The following is a 16,657-nucleotide window of genomic DNA, read 5'->3' on the forward strand; positions in this document are numbered from 1 at the left end:
TGTTACAAATAAGGGAACAGGACAATTCTCAGAAAAAGAACTAAATGAGACAGAGATAAACAATTTATCTAATAAAGAGTACAAACTAACAGTCATATGGATGCTCACTGATCTTGGGAGAAGAACGGATCAATTCAGTGAGAACTTCAACAAAGAATTGGAAAACATAAAAAAGAACCAATCAGAAATGAAAATAAAATACTATAAATGAAAAATTCACTACAGGGAATCAAAAGCAGAGTAGATGATACAGAAGAATGGATCAGTGAACTGGAAGAAAGACCAGAGGAAATCACCCAAGCTGAACAGATAAAAGAAACAAGAATTAAAAAGAACGAGGACAGTCTAAGGGAATCCTGGGACAACATCAAGCGCACTAACATTCATATTATAGGTGTCCCAGAAGGAGAAGAGAGTGACAAAGGGGCAGAGAATCTATTTGAAGAAATACTAGCTGAAAATGGTCCTAACCTGAGGAAGGAAATAGACATCCTGGTAAAGAAGCACAGAGAGCACCAAACAAGACAAACCCCAAAGGCCCACATCAAGACACATCACAATTAAAATGTCAAGAACTAAAGATAAAGAGAGAATCCTGAAAGCTGCAGGAGAAAGGCAACAAGTTACATACAAAGGAAACCCCATAAAGTTATCAGCTGACTTCTCAGCAGAAATCTTACAGGCCAGAAGGGAGTGGCACGATATAGTTAAAGTGCTGAAAGGAAAAAACCTACAGCCAAGAATACTCTGTCCAGCAAGGTTATCATTCAGAATGGAAGGAGAGATAAAGAGTTTTCCAGACAAGCAAAAAGTAAAGGAGTTTACCACCAATAAAAAGCGTTATAAGAAATGTTAAAGGGACTTATTTAAGTGGAAAAGAAAAGACCACAAATAGGAATAAGAAAATTACAAAAAAAAGAAAAAAAAAGAAAAACCACACACACAATAAAATCACTGGTAAAGGCAAATATGCAGTAAAGGTAGCAGATCAACCACCTATGAAGCTAACATAAAGGTCAAAAGACAAAAGTAGTAAAATGATCTATTTCCATGATAAAGGTTAATGGATACAGATGCACAAAAAAGAGGTTAAATATGATATAAAAAACATAAAATGTGGGAGTAGGGGAGTAAAAGAGTAGTGCTTTCAGCAAGAAGTCAAACTTAAGAGACCATCAACTTAATATAGATTGCTATATATGTAGGTTATTATATATGAACCTCATGGCAATCACAAACCAGAAATCTATAATGAATACACAAAAATTTAAGAGAAAGGAACCCAAACATAATACTAAAGAAAAGCATCAAACCACAAGGGAAGAGAGCAAGAGAAGCAGAATGGAACAGAGACAAACTACTAAAACATCCCCCAAAAGTAACAAAATGGCAATAAGTACATACTTATCAATAGCTACTTTAATTGTCAATGGACTAAATGCTCCAATCAAAAGACACAGGGTGGCTGACTGGATAAAATACCAAGACTCATATATATGCTGCACACAAGAGACACACTTCAGACCTAAAGACACTCAGAAACTGAAAGTGAAGGGAAAGAAAAAGATACTCCATGCAAATAGCAATGAAAACAAAGGGGGGTAGAAATACTTATATCAGACAAAATAGACTTTGAAACAAAAACTGTAACAAGAGACAAAGGAGGGCACTACACAATGATAAAGGGAACAATCCAACAAGAGGATATAACACTTGTAAATACCTATGCACCCAGCACAGGAGAACCTAAATATATAAAGCAACTATTAACAGACATGAAAGGTGAAATAGACAGTAACACAATAATAGTAGGGGACTTTAACACTCCACTTACACCAATGGATAGATCATCCAAACAGAAGATCAACAGGGCAACATTGGCCTTAAATGACACATTAGACCAGATGGACTTAGTAGATGTAGACAGAACATTTCATCCCAAAGCTACAGAATACACATTCTTTCAAATGAACATGGAACATTCTCCAGTATAGATCACATATTAGGCCACAAAACAAGTCTCAATAAATTTAAGAAGACTGAAATAAGGCAAAGTATCTTTTCTGACCACAATGGTATGAACCTAGAAATCAACTACAGGAAGAAAATGGGGAAAGCCACAAATATGTAGAGATTAAACAAAATGGTAGTGAACAATGATTGGGTCAACAAAGAAATCAAAGGAGAAATCAAAAAATACCTGGAGACAAATGAAAATACAACATGCCAAAATTTATGGGATACAGCAAAAGCAGTTCTGAGAGGGAATTTTACAGCAATACAGGCCTACTTCAACAAACAAGAAAAATCTCAAATAATCTAACAGTGCAACTAAAGGAGCTAGAAAAAGAAGAACAAACAAAGCCCAAAATCAGTAGAAGGAAGGAAAAATAAAAGTCAGAACAGAAATAAATGAAATAGAGACCAAAAAAAAGAGAAAAATGAATGAAACAAACAGCTGGTTCTTTGAAAAGATAAACCACATTGACAAACCTTTAGAGAGACTCAAGGAAAAAAGAGAGAAGGCTCAAATAAATAAAATCCAAAATGAAAGAGAAGAAATTACAACGGACACCTCAGAAATACAAATGATGATAAGAGAATACTACAAAAAGCCATACACCAACAAATTGGATAATCTAGAAGAAATGGATAAATTCTTAGAATTATACAACCTTCCAAAACTGAATCAAGAAGAAACAGAGAATCTGAACAGTCCAATCACCAGGAAGGAGATTGAAACAGTAATTAAAAATCACCCAAAAAATAAAAGTCCAGGACCAGATAGCTTCCCTGGTGAATTCTACCAAACATTCAAAGACTTAATACCTATCCTTCTCAAATTCTTCCAAAAAATTGAAGAGGAGGGGAAGTTTCCTAATTAACTCTACAAGGCCAACATTACCATGATACCAAAACCAGACAAGGACATCACAAAAAAAACAAAATTACAGGCCAATAGCATTGATGAATATCAATGCAAAAATCCTCAAGAAAATACTAGCAAATTGAATACAACAGTACATTAAAAAGATCAAGTGGGATTTATTCCAGGGATGTAGGGATGGTTCAACTCTGCAAATCAATCAATGTGATACACCACATTAACAAAATGAAGAACAAAAATCACATAATCACCTCAATAGATGCAGGGAACGCATTTTACAAGATTTAGCATCCATTTATGATAAAAACTCTGAATAAAATGGATATAGAAGGAAAATACCTCCACATAATAAAGGCCATATATGACAAACTCACAACTAACATCAAACTCAACACAGAAAAACTGAAAGCTATCCCTCTAAGAACAGAAACCAGACAAGGAGGCCCACTTTCACCACTCTTATTTAACATAGTATTGGAAGTCCTATCCAGACCAATCAGGCAAGAAAAAGAAATAAAAGAGATCCAAATTGGAAAGGAAGAAGTAAAAAGGTCACTATTTACAGATGACATGATTTTACAGATGACATGATTTTACAGAAAATTCACTTCATCATAGAAAATACTAAAGAATTTTCCAAAAAACTTTCAGAAATAATAAATGAATATAGTAAAGTTGCAGGGTACAAAATCAACATACAAAAATCAGTTGTGTTTCTATACACTAACAATGAAGTAGCAGAAAGAGAAATTAAGAATAGAATCCCATTTACAATTGCAACAAAAAGAAAAAACACCTAGGAATAAATTTAACCAAAGAGGTGAAAGACCTATACAATGAAAACTGTAAAACATTGTTGAAAGAAACTGAAGAAGACACAAAAAAATGGAAAGATATTCTGTGCCTTGGATTGGAAGAATTAACATAGTTAAAATGTCCATACTTCCTAAAGCAATCTACAGATTCAATGCAATCCCTGTCAAAGTTCCAATGATATTTTTCACAGAAATAGAACAAAGAATACTGAAATTTATATGGAACAACTAAAGACCCCAAATAACCAAAGGAATCCTGAGAAAAAAGAACAAAGCTGGAGGCATCACACTCCCTGATTTCAAAATATACTACAAAGCTATACTAATCAAAAAAGCATGGTACTGGCACAAAAAACAGACACACAGATCAATGGAACAGAACCGAAAGCCCAGGAATAAACCCACACATCTTGGGACAGCTAATTTTCAACAAGGGAGCCAAGAACATACAATGGAGAAAGGAAAGTCTCTTCTATAAATGGTGTTGGGAAAACTGGACAGCCACATGCAAGAGAATGAAAGTAGACCATTCTCTTAAACCATACACAAAAATTAACTCAAAATGTATTAAAGACTTGAATGTAAGACCTGAAACCATAAAACTTCTAGAAGAAAATATACACAGTATGCTCTTCAACATCACTCTTGGCAGCATATTTTTAAATACCATGTCTGACCAGGCAAGCAAAACAGTAGAAAAAAAATAAACAAATGAGACTACATCAAACCAAAAAGCTTCTGCACAGCAAAGGAAACCATCAATAAAACGAAAAGACAACCTAACAACTGGGGGAAGATATTTGCAAACCATATATCTGATAAAGGGTTAATATCCAAAATATATAAAGAACTCATACATCTCAACAACAAAAAAACAAACAGCCCGATTAAAAAATGAGCAAAAGATCTGAACAGATATTTTTCCAAAGAAGATATACAGATGGGCAACAGGCACATGAAAAGATGTTCAACATCACTCATTATTAGGGAAATGCAAATCACAACGACAATGAGATACCACCTCATGCCAGTCAAAATAGTTATAATTAACAAGACAAGAAATAACAAGTGTTGGAGAGGATGTGGAGAAAAAAGAACTCTCATACACTGCTGTTTGGAATGCAAACTGGTGCGGCCACTATAGAAAACAGTGTGGAGATTCCTAAAAAAAATTAAGAATGGAACTACCATATGATCCATATGATTCCACTGCTGGCTATTTTTCCAAAGAACATGAAAACACAAATGCATAAAGATATATGCACCCCTATGTTCATTACGGCATTATTCATAATAGCCAAGACTTGGACACAACCTAAGTGCCCATCAAGGGACCAATGGATAAAGAAGATGTCGTATACATACACAACAGAATATTACTCAGCCATAAAAAAGATGAAACCTTGCCATTTGCGACAACGTGGATGGACCTTGAGGGTATTATGCCAAGTGAAAAAAGTCAGAGGGAGAAAGTCAAATATCGTACGATCTCACTCATAAACGGAAGATAAAAACAACCACAACAACAGACAGATACATAGATACAGAGATCAGACTGGTGGTTACCAGAGGGGAAGGGGGAAAGCAGGAGGGCAATAGGGGTAACTGGGTACACGAGTAAGGTTATGGATAGTAATTAGTCTTTGGGTGGTGAACATGATACAATCTACAGAGAAATAAAAACATAATGAGGTACATCTGAAATTTACATAGTGTCATAAACCAATGTTACATCAATAAAAAACAAATAAATAAATAAACAAAAACCAATAAGTATTTTTTAGACATCGTTGGAAAAATATTTTAGGAATTAGAATGGGCATAAAGAAAGGGCAGAATGGCTAATATGAATAAGTCATTCTCTTTGTAGTTATTTTCTCTTAAACATAACAGGTGAAGTGAAAAAGCACAAACTGCTTTTCATATTTTGTTTATGTTTACAAGAACTAATTTAAGTATCCTTGTACAAAACCCTCACCACCTTTGTAGAACAGAAAATGTGACGGTCCTGGCTCCAGCAGGAAGAGAATCTCCCAGTATACTTCGTAGGAGATATCCTCACCTTAACAGGGAGTTACTTGCAGGCAAAACCAGAGCTTGAAACATTTGGTTTCTGCTTTATGACTACAAGGTAAGAAGCAGAAGCTCAGCAAGAGTCAGCAGGAAACGATCTTACCTGTACCATTGAGTGTAGAATTTTTATTTGTGTACAGCCTGATCATATGTCCTATTGTCTTCACATTTTCTTTCAACATTATTCCTCGAGCTTGTACCATAAAGAGATATGTGTTGGCTATAAAAGGAAAAAGAGAGAATGCCATGACTCAATAAGCTTTTTTTTTTAATTTAACACAATAATATTCAGAATTAGGTAACTGCCCAATAAACCCAAATGGACTCAATTAGCATATCGAACGGGAAAACAGAAATACAAAATGACTATTCCCCATTATCAAAAACTTACAAAAACAAATCATTATAAAACAATAAAAACAAAAAATTAAAGTAGTAATGTCCATCAAATAGAATGAGACTAAATGAGCAAACTGAAATATCATAATGAATCCCTTCATCCATAAGTGATTTTCTACTATAAAATATACTTAGAAATTTCAAAAAGTCATTTTATTACAAGTATTCAATCATATAGTTGTAAAATTCACTTTCTCTAATTCTATATTAATTCTTTCAAACCAAAAACTCCAGAGAGATGAAGATTCCTCATCAAATCATAAATACTTTATCATAAATCACCATAATATCTAGTATGGATATGGATCTTGCAAAGTCTCGATGTGTTGGCGGGCACAGGGGGCAGGATGATCTAGAATCAGTATCCGTTTTGGTAATTTCTCTCTGAGAGTTAATTACTTAAACTGTTACACTCCCTTTCAATCACAAATCTACCTACCAAGATTGTAAAAGCAGACGAAATCAAAATCAATGTTCATTCTCAAGCTGGTCAGTTTAATTCTTTGTGATAAGTGCTTCAAAAATAAGCCTCTAATTTCTTCCTTAGGGAGAAACTGGTAAATTGACAAAGATTATAAAAATCCCTGCCTTTCGAGATGCCGAGCCTCCTCAGAGAGGCACAGAACTAAAGTCAAAAGATCCTTCCTTTCTTGGTCCTGATTCTGCTGGTACAGTGCCTAACACTGGACAGCTCACTGCACCCCGGTTTCATCTAAAAAAGGCAATATTGTACTAGATGTACTCGAAAGCCCCTTCTACTCTCCATTCTCCAAGCACAAAGCCAAAAAAATCATGAACTCCATTCAGCCAAGAGAAGGATGTTCATCATGATGGCAAAACAAAGAAACTGCAAAGCTCATTTAATGACTCTTTCAATTTTAACATAAGCTGTCCCTGAACATAGCCATGACACTCTCAAAAAATGAATGCCAAATGAAAAAACTGAAAATGCCAACTAATTTTCTGGGCCCTATTCTATGTCCTTAAAATAGTACAGAGAGATGAACAAAATGTAATGTTTACTACCTCCTGCCCATTTTTTATGTAAATTTGAATTTGCTCAAAGTACAAATGAGCAGAGAGTAATAGCAGGGAAGCAGAGTGAAATAAATTTCTTTCACCTTCAATCCATCAAAGAGAAACAGAAATCTAGGTTTCACATAAGCTTTACCTCAATAATTTTTAAGAGCATATCTACATCCTTTTTAGAAAGCAGTCCCATATAATTAGATTTAACTTGTTTAGGTTTGAATTTATTATACCAGGTTACAAACACCATGAGTTTTTATTACGTTTTTGCTCTTGAGTGGACTTCAAAAGAAAGAAAAAAAGAGACAAAGCAAAAAACAAAAAAAGACTACCCAACCAAAAATGTGGAAAAATGTTTAACGAAAGTCAAACTAACATTAGCAATTCTACCTAAACCAAGATCTCAAGTTCAGCTGAAATGATGCAGGAAAAAAAATCAAATAGCTTACTAACGACAATTGGTTTACAACACATTGGATTATTTAATCCTAAAGTTATATGTGAAATTTGTTATAGTGACGTAACTATCTTACACCAAACTGTAAAAGGAGACCTGTCGTGGAAGACTTGAACTGAGCCCAGGTTTAAGCCAAAGCCAGGATTGTTCCCAGACTGCAGGAAACAGTGCTGGCCTCAGCAAGGACATGTAGGGAGGAACACATGTGCATTACTGAGTGTCCTGGAAACAGAACTCTTTAAACCATATACCTTTTACTTTTAATTAACACATCTACTCATACAAAGAAAACTGTTTGAAATCTTGAAACCAGTCAAATTTAAGTAGCAAGGAAAAGATCTAGGATAGGAGAGAATAATCAAAGTCACATTTTCCTAAAACTTTCAAAATATCCGATAACAAAACTGTCAAGACAAAAAATGATTACTGATAGCACCTGGGACAAAGGTGAATCATTTACCAAAAGAATGCATTACCATTCATGAGATGGATGGAGAAAAAATAAGGGAAAGCAAGACACCAACCTCTCCAAATGGAAAATCTGTTGGTTTATTTTAAACCTTTACGGCTAATTGAGTTACATTCCTTAGGTTAATGGTCCTTGTGGGTTTAATCCCTAATGATCAAAACCCATTAGGGAATGAAGCTGTGTTTAAATGGAGTTGTGTTAACAGGAAGACAGTGATGTGGCAAGGTGTTGCAAGGCACGCTAAACCCGCACAAGAATGGTTCCGATTGTCTGATTTACAAACATCATAAAACTATCTTAACCCATACTCAAGTAACTATATGCCTGCTAATTATCACTAATATAAAATGTACGGTCTTACTGGCACGCCAGTAAGTTAGAGGAAATCCTCGTCTAAAATTTCTATTCCAACCTACAAGAAACTGCATTTTAGAAAACAAGTGGGGAAATCTCTCCCAGCCTTTCCCTTCGGTCTCAAGACAACTCAGAAATACACTAAAACTATCATTGCTTACTTAAAATCATGTCAGTGTTTTCTAATTTAGTTCATTTGCTATTTGCCTCTGCACTGTGAGACATAAATTTAACATTTACCAGTTCTGCCTTTCCGGGGGGGAAGAAACTTCAATTTAAAAAAAAAAAAAACTTCAAAAATCAATATTTTACAACAGCTTCTAAGCATCCTAGCCTGGGTTTGTGAGGAAAGAGATTTATGAACTTGCCTCATTCTCAACTTATGAAAACTAAGGAACACATTTGCTATTACTGTGTCTCCCCACCCCTTTCCATATCCAACTCTGTTTAGTGAAAGCACAGTAAGTACTCAAGACAAGGAGAATATGCCAGTCCACAGTGATCTGGAAAGTTCTCCCGAGCTTTGAAGGACTCAAACACAACACCCTTCTGATGCAGATATGCATGTTCCTAACCACAAGGACACACTGTCAGAGCTCCTTTAACAAAAGGGAAGTCAAGTGAAGAGCTGATTTTGAGAGGGAGATCATGGTGGTTAGGCATTCTGGCACGCAGTTATAAATGCAGAACTGGAGGTAAGAAAGTGGAGCTAGAAATACAATTTGGGGAGACAGTCATATAAAAGTAAAAGTGGCAACTATGGTGGTGAATTACCTAGAAATGAGGTAAGAAGGTGAAGTTCATATGCATGAAGACAGACCACAAAATGGAGGCACAAAGATAAAAGACCCCAAGATAAATTAGCCTGAGCTTGAACGCAGTGAAAAAGGAAGAGGGAATGGTCAACCATGTTAAATGCCGTGGCAGCTAACAGGAAAGGCTAAAAACATCAGCTTAAAAAAATAAAAAACTTGGGGCCAGCCCCAAGGCTGAGTGGTTAAGTTCCCACACTCTGCTTTGGGGGCCCAGGGTTTCACTGGTTCGGATCCTGGGCGCAGACATGGCACCGCTCATCAGGCCATGCTGAGGCGGCGTCCCACATGCCACAACTAGAAGGATCCACAACTAAAAATATACAACTATGTACCAGGAGGCTTTGGGGAGAAAAAGGAAAAACAAAATCTTTTTTTAAAAGAAATAAAAAGCTAATACTCAATGCCTACTCTTTGCCAGGTATCCTTAGGAAAGCTTTACATATACTAACCTATTTAATCGTTACAAGCGACCTTATAAGGTAGGTACTAATATTAGCCACATTTTATGGATAAAGAAATTGAAGCATGGAGTTAACTTGCTAAAGGTCACACAGCTATTAGTAAGTGGCAGAACTAGAATTCAAACCCCCAGAGTCTGGCTCCAGCAAGCTAGCGCTTTAGCATCATAACATTTAGCCTCTTAAAAAGGTTATTAGGAAATCACTGTCAATCTTTAACAGAAATTTCAGAAAAGTAATGGAAACAAAAGGAAAATAGTAAAGAGTTAAGTGGACAGTGACCAAGTGGAAGCAGTTAAGTCTCAGAAAAGATAAATGAAAGCAAGCTCAAGGAAGTTTTTTGGAACAGGAGGGACCTGAGCACAACTGTGGCCTGAGTGGAGGGAGGAAAGACTCAATTTAAATTTAAGGCACAAAAAGAAGAAAGAGAAGGGGGAAAAAGAATATTTCCACTGCGGGACAGTATAAGCAAAGGCTCTGAGGTGCACAGGTGCAGAGCATATCCAGGGAATAACAATCCAACTTGAGAAGAGCTTGGGAGCAACAGAAAATAAGCTGTAAAGGTCCAAGTGGATGGCAGGTGTGAAAAAACAGAACAGAGGGGGATAGGACTAGAGGTCACTGGGAAGATGAGAAGTCATGTTAACAGAGGCGACAAAGTGCCAGAACTGGAAGGTTAGGAAGACTGTGATATGGAGAAGTGCCAAGGAGAGTTGGCCACAGCTATGAGGACAACCCGGGCATAGCCAAGCAAGTGAAGATGGAAGACAAGGACCAGACTTCCTGATGGTCACCACAGGGACATCAGTGGGGGAGAGAGTGCAGCAGGAACATTCTGAATTGAGTACTAACTGCCAAAAACATCCCGGGGATGCAGAATCCTGGAGGGCACAGGTTTCTAAAGAGAAGGAAAATGAATTAACATCCACTGAGTACCTACATTGAGCAGGCACTGAGCTAAACGCCATATATAAATATATACAAATATACATATATAAAATCATGTTTAATTTTTAGAACCACCTGTATGTAGCAGGTTGAATGGGGGCCCCCCAAAATATGTGTGCACATCCTAACTCCCAGAACCTGTGAACGTTATCTTATTTGGAAAAGGAGTCTTTGCAGCTGTAATTAAGTTAAGGATCTTGAGATGAGGAGATCATCCTGGATTATCTGGGTAGGCCCTAAATCCAATGACAAGTGCTCACACAAGAGAAAGGCAGAAGGAGATTTAACACACGCACACAGAGGAGAAAGCAATGCGAAGATGGAGACAGAGACTGGAGTGATGTTGCCACCAGTCTAGGAAGCCAAGAAATGCCAACAACAGGCACCCGAGGCTGGAGGCAAGGAAGGATTCTCTCTGGAGCCTCCAGAGGGAGCATGGCCCTGCCAACATTATGACTTCAGACTTCTGGCCTCCAGAACCATGAGATGATCACAGGCGTTGTTTTAAGCCACTCGGTGTGTGGTGATGTATATGGCAGCCCTTGGAAACTAATAGACCACTCCGGGATATAGGTACAAGTTTCCCTATTGTAAGGTCAGAAAACAGAATCCAAAGTTACACAGGGAGAATCAAAAACTCAGGATTCAAGCACAGGTCTGAATGCTTCTGAAGGGGCAGCAATTTGCAAGAAGCAGGGGTTGAAAGTCATCGAGGAGAAAGAAGGACAAAAAAAAAGAAAAATCCTCAATGTAAAAAGTAATGAGGCAGGTGAAAATAGGAGGGATAAACTAGATTTCAACTAATGGAAGGAGGAGGAGGAGGAAGTCAGAAGCGACACTTAAAAGTTACAGGAAAGAAAATGGTTTCCCATATTATCTACAGAACATATAACTAAAGAAAAAAGAGGCAAAAAAGCAAAATACCACTTATATTTCATATTCACCCCTTCATATTAACTACAGATATCTGAATCAAGTATCCCTGAATTTCTAAGAACTCACAATAATCTTTTAAATATCTATTTCATATGCTTCAAAGGTTTCTTCTTTCCACATCTAGTGCCTTATTCAACAAATTTCCAGAAACTACTCATGCAAGTTGGTAAAGCTAAATATATTATCTCTGATAATAATGTTGTAAACCTCAGGATTAGGCCTGACTATATATGAAATATAGTTTACACTTTGCCTAGAATCAAAGTATTGCTTGGTTTAAAAAAAAAAGAACAAATTTCTAGGCTGTACCAGGCTTCATGTCCTATTTAAACAGAGTATCTTACTATGGTGATAATAATTCAAAGCCAGGTATGGGCTCAAGGAAATCTGCAAATAATTACCCACCTATAACATCCTCCTTCCCATCTTTCAAGTAAGTCATGGGCTGACTAATGAATAAAGAGAATGAAGAATTCTGTGTTCAGAATCCCATTTTATTAAGCAAGAGTGAACACAGTGATCATATACAGTACAGATATATTTCAGATCTTAGCCAACAGCTCAAGCTTTGCTGATGTAGACACTAAAAATTAACAAGAAATTCTTTACAACAGCTGCTTTTGCCACTCCCACTCTGCAGTTTAAAAGTTTTAAGTTATTTTTGGAGATTATTTGTGTTTGACTACTGATGAAGGTTAAATATTTTAAAATAAAATTTGACTTTTCCAACGGTCTTCTTAAAGATGTTCACGGTGGAGATGTGTTTATTCAACAAATATCTACAGAATGCCTACCATTTACCAAGAAGTACCAGAAACTAAGGGGCCATGGGGATTCCTCTGTAAAAACCAAAAACCTGAAGGAGCGTAAACTGCCTAAAACATCAGAAGTACTTTCCCAACAATCAGATCATCAGTTCAGCCTAGTTGAAACTTAGCTGATAATTCAATAAATGGGCTCGACCTAGAAAAATGAAAAAACTAACACAAGATAGCTATTGGCACTGCCATCCATCAATTCACTGTTATTCACTTAAAATAAATACATAGCTTCTTTAAAGCCTGACAGGAGCCCAAAGAGTTAAGAGTTATAAACCACATTGGAGCAAAGTAGAATCAGGAGGAAATGAGAGAATCAGGGAAGGAAGAATGTAGGCAATCAAATGGATTTTTCAAATCTAATCAGTAAGGAAGTTTACTTAATGAAATTACAAACTAAAAGATCAAACCATAAATACACACACCCAGGAAACATTATCAAATTATTGAAAATTAACGATTTCAGAGTACATAAAGTGAATGTGAAATGAATCTCCAGCCACTTAAGAAATATATCATGAGGAAAAAACCCCTGAAATCTATTTGAACTATATGCCTTACAATCATCCCCAATTTCCTCGTGCTTTCATGATTAAAATCTTTTTAAATTTCAACTTACTTATTCATAAAAGGAAAAGACTCTCCATCAGGAGAGAAGAGGACACTGCATGGGAAATTAAGTTCAAAGATTTCCAAAGCTTGAGCATATTTTCAAATCAATAAACAAAGCACCTTATAATTCCCTATCTTAAGTCTCTTGATTCAAATGAAAATAAAGCCCAACTTCTCTTCCTCTGAGTCAAACTGGAAACTGCACTATAATTAGAAGTCATAATTTCTGAGCAAATAATTATCAGGAAGGCAATATATATACATTAGTCTCCCATTATCTGCAGGGGATACATTCCAAGACCTCCAGTGGTGCCTAAACTTCAGCTTATACCAAACCCTATATAAACTATGTTTTCTCCTATACATACATACCCATGATAAAGTTTAATTTATAAATTAGGCAGTAAGAGATAAAAAGAATTAATAAAGTTGGCTTTGGGGCCATTATTAAGTAAAATAAGAGATATGTGAAGACAAGCACTGCGATACCTTGACAGTCGATCTGATAACCCAGTCAGCTGCTAAGTGAATAACTGGAAGGCAGCTCATACAGCATGGATATGCTGGACAAAGGGATGATTCACCTCCTGGGCAGGAAGGAGCTGGATGGCTTGAGATTTCACCCTGTTACTCAGAATGGCATGCAATTTAAAACTTATGAATTGTTTATTTCTGGAATTTTCCATTTAACATTTTCAGACCATGGTTGACCACAGTAACTGAAACCACAGAAAGAGAAAGCTCAGCTAAGGGAGGACTAACATAACATGGTTTCAGTAAAGTCATATTAACACCAGCAAGCCTCAAATATTTAAAAATAAAACAAGAGGGCCAGCCCAGTGGTGTAGTGGTTAAGTGTGTGCACTCTACTTCAGTGGCCCAGGGTTTGTGGGTTCAGATCCCAGGCATGGACCTATGCACCACTCATCAAGCCATGCTGTGGTGGTGACCCACATACAAAATAGAGGAAGACTGGCACAGATGTTAGCTCAGGGACAATCTTCCTCACCAAAAAGATAAAATAAAATAAATTAAATAAAACGAGAGAATATTTCAATCTAGGTATTATGTTATAGTAATAAACCTCATATAGCTACTTAACTGTAAAGATATTATAAAAAGACTTTTCTAGGGGCCAGCTTGTGGCATAGTAGCTAACTTCGGTGTACCTTGCTTCAGTGGCCTGGGTTTGTGGGGTTCGGATCCCAGGCACGGACCTATACCACTCATTAGTCATACTGTGGCAGCAACCCACATACAAAATAGAGAAAGACTGGCAGAGATGTTAGCTCAGGTCTAATCTTTCTCAAGCAATAAAAGAGAGGAAGATTGGCAATGGATGTTAGCTTAGAATGAATCTTCCTCAGCAAAAAAAACCCCCAAACTTTTCTAGCCAAATGCTTTATAAAATGTTGTTTTGAAATTATTTCCATGGGCTAAAATGGAAGGCTATACTCTTTAATAACTTAACTGATCTTGTTGAATGAATTACAATGTATCTTTCTAATAATTAAAAAGCACTAAATAACAAATTGAAGATCAACCTATAACTCATTCATGTAGTCACTGCAGACTCACAAAGAAACACATGATCCTGATTGTCTTTAAACAATGTATCTGTCTGTTTCTATTCTGGGAGATTAAATTCTTCACCATGATGGCCATCTCTATCTCCAGTAAAACAGGATGCTATAAACAATTAATCTGGTTTTTAAAAGGTAAGATTAGTTCTAAGAAAGATCAAATGATATAAGATGATCAATTTAGAAAAGTAAACCTATCTAGCACTTAATTTTGTTTCCCCACCATTTGGGGGGTTTGTCAGAAACAAAGTTTCCAGGGTCCAGAATTACCCAGGGTATGCATTAAAAATGAATCAGAATAGGAATTAGAATTTCTGGTGACAAGGCATGGGAAATAAGCTTATTTATGCAGACCACCTTAAGTAAGGCTTACACATATTTGTGTTTGAAAACCACTGCTTGTAGTAATTCTCTAAACATAACTAACAACATTTGTTACAACAAAAAAAGGAGAATCTTCCTTTCATATCAGTTTAACTTATATTAAATACATTCTTTTTTACATAGCATTGTAATTTATGCACAATTCATTCAGACATAGAAGAATGTATGTTTCATCCTTAATGAATTTACAACACAATGATTTGGTGGAGCCAAAGACTTTTACTCACTTGAGTAATTAATTATGAAAACAAAGATGCAAGCAAAAAGGCATTGATTATACCTCTGGAGAAAAAAGTTAATTACAAATTTAAGATTAAAATTACGAAGTATGTTTTCCTAAACATTTTGCTGTGCCACACAGCCAAAAATGTAATTACTGACATACATCCTTTAAGCTATCTTTCCTATTTTAACTGAGGAGAGTGTCTGCTGTAGCTTTAAACCAAACTTTGCCAAATTCTGCTAAGACTGAAAACAAGTATGTCCGTGAAACATAACAAATCAAGTTGACCCAATATGGGATTTACAAGCTAGAGAAAAATAAAATTGGGGTACTCCATGAAATTCTCCAGTGGGCCCAAGACATGAGGTAAAAATATCTAGCACTAATTGGAGTAAATGCTTAATTTTCCAACGGCATGTTAACGGCATTGTAGGTATCCTCGGAAAACATACTTTCACCCTTCAATTGACCTGATCTTCAACCCAAATCACAATATTACTTGGATATTATTCTCTTTGTTACTATCATGACAAAAGGCAGAAATGGAAAGAAAATGTCTTTTAAATATTAAATCACTGTATCCTCCAGGAAGTAAAAAGAAAACAAGAAGAAGAAAAACAGATTCAGAGGGAAAAGCCGAAAGAAAAGAAGGATGGAAGAGATGACGGGCACAGGCTGCTCTGATTAAACTGGCAAATTGCAGTCTGAGGCAGTGGTGACAACAGCCAGCTTGGTCTAAGCCAGCCAGGAAAAGTGACCAGGAGAATACCATAAACCACAAAGCCTGAGGGGCTCTTGACTCTCCAGGAACACCTGAATGTGACCTAGGACGTCTGAGCTCTGGAAACATCACTGCAAGGCACCTCCTTCCACTCGTCTCACGGCAGCCTCCCAACCACCTCCACATTTTTCCTTAGGTTAAGACAAACATGAAAAGCAGGCTTGAAAGGGAAAAGGAGTCACCAAAGGCAGTGTGGGGGGAAGGGGAGGACACAGAGGAGCAGGTCTGTCCCTTGGCTGGGTGAGCAACGGTGCTGCAGAGTTTAACACGGCACAGAGTAACCAAGTTCACGGGGGTAGTGACATGTCCAGTCTCCCAAGCAAAGCACCTTCTCCAGCCTTAACAGGTGGTCATCTACCTTCGGCTTGAAAACATGCCAGGAAAGCAGTGCTTATATAAGGCCACCTATTTCACTGTTCACAGCTCGGTTGAATGCTTTGGTTTCTTTACAATAAGCCAAAAACCTGCCTTGTTGTAATCACCCTCATTGCTCTCTGAGGCTATCCGAAAGAAGTTTCATCTCTCTTCTATGTGGTATCCCTTTAAGCCGAAGAAGAGAGAGCTTGTATTTCCCCCAAATCTTCAATTTTCTAGGGCAGCAATGATCAGTTGCTTC

General features: G+C 36.7%; 1 protein-coding gene across 3 annotated transcripts in view; it reads right to left on the reverse strand.

Annotated features, from left to right (window-relative positions):
• B4GALT6 (beta-1,4-galactosyltransferase 6) overlaps nucleotides 1-16,657 on the reverse strand; it is a 79,547-nt gene that overhangs the window by 54,232 nt on the left and 8,658 nt on the right. For 2 of the 3 annotated variants that reach the window (XM_008535975.2, XM_008535974.2), the window contains exon 2: nucleotides 5,879-5,995. In XM_008535975.2, the coding sequence (XP_008534197.1) occupies nucleotides 5,879-5,995 (117 nt within the window). Of the gene's footprint in view, nucleotides 1-5,878; nucleotides 5,996-6,613; nucleotides 6,802-16,657 lie in introns of those variants that run through there. The other variant, XM_070629838.1, reaches the window with a different exon arrangement.

The sequence above is a fragment of the Equus przewalskii genome, chromosome 7 (assembly GCF_037783145.1).
Source record: "Equus przewalskii isolate Varuska chromosome 7, EquPr2, whole genome shotgun sequence".
NCBI lineage: Eukaryota > Metazoa > Chordata > Mammalia > Perissodactyla > Equidae > Equus > Equus przewalskii.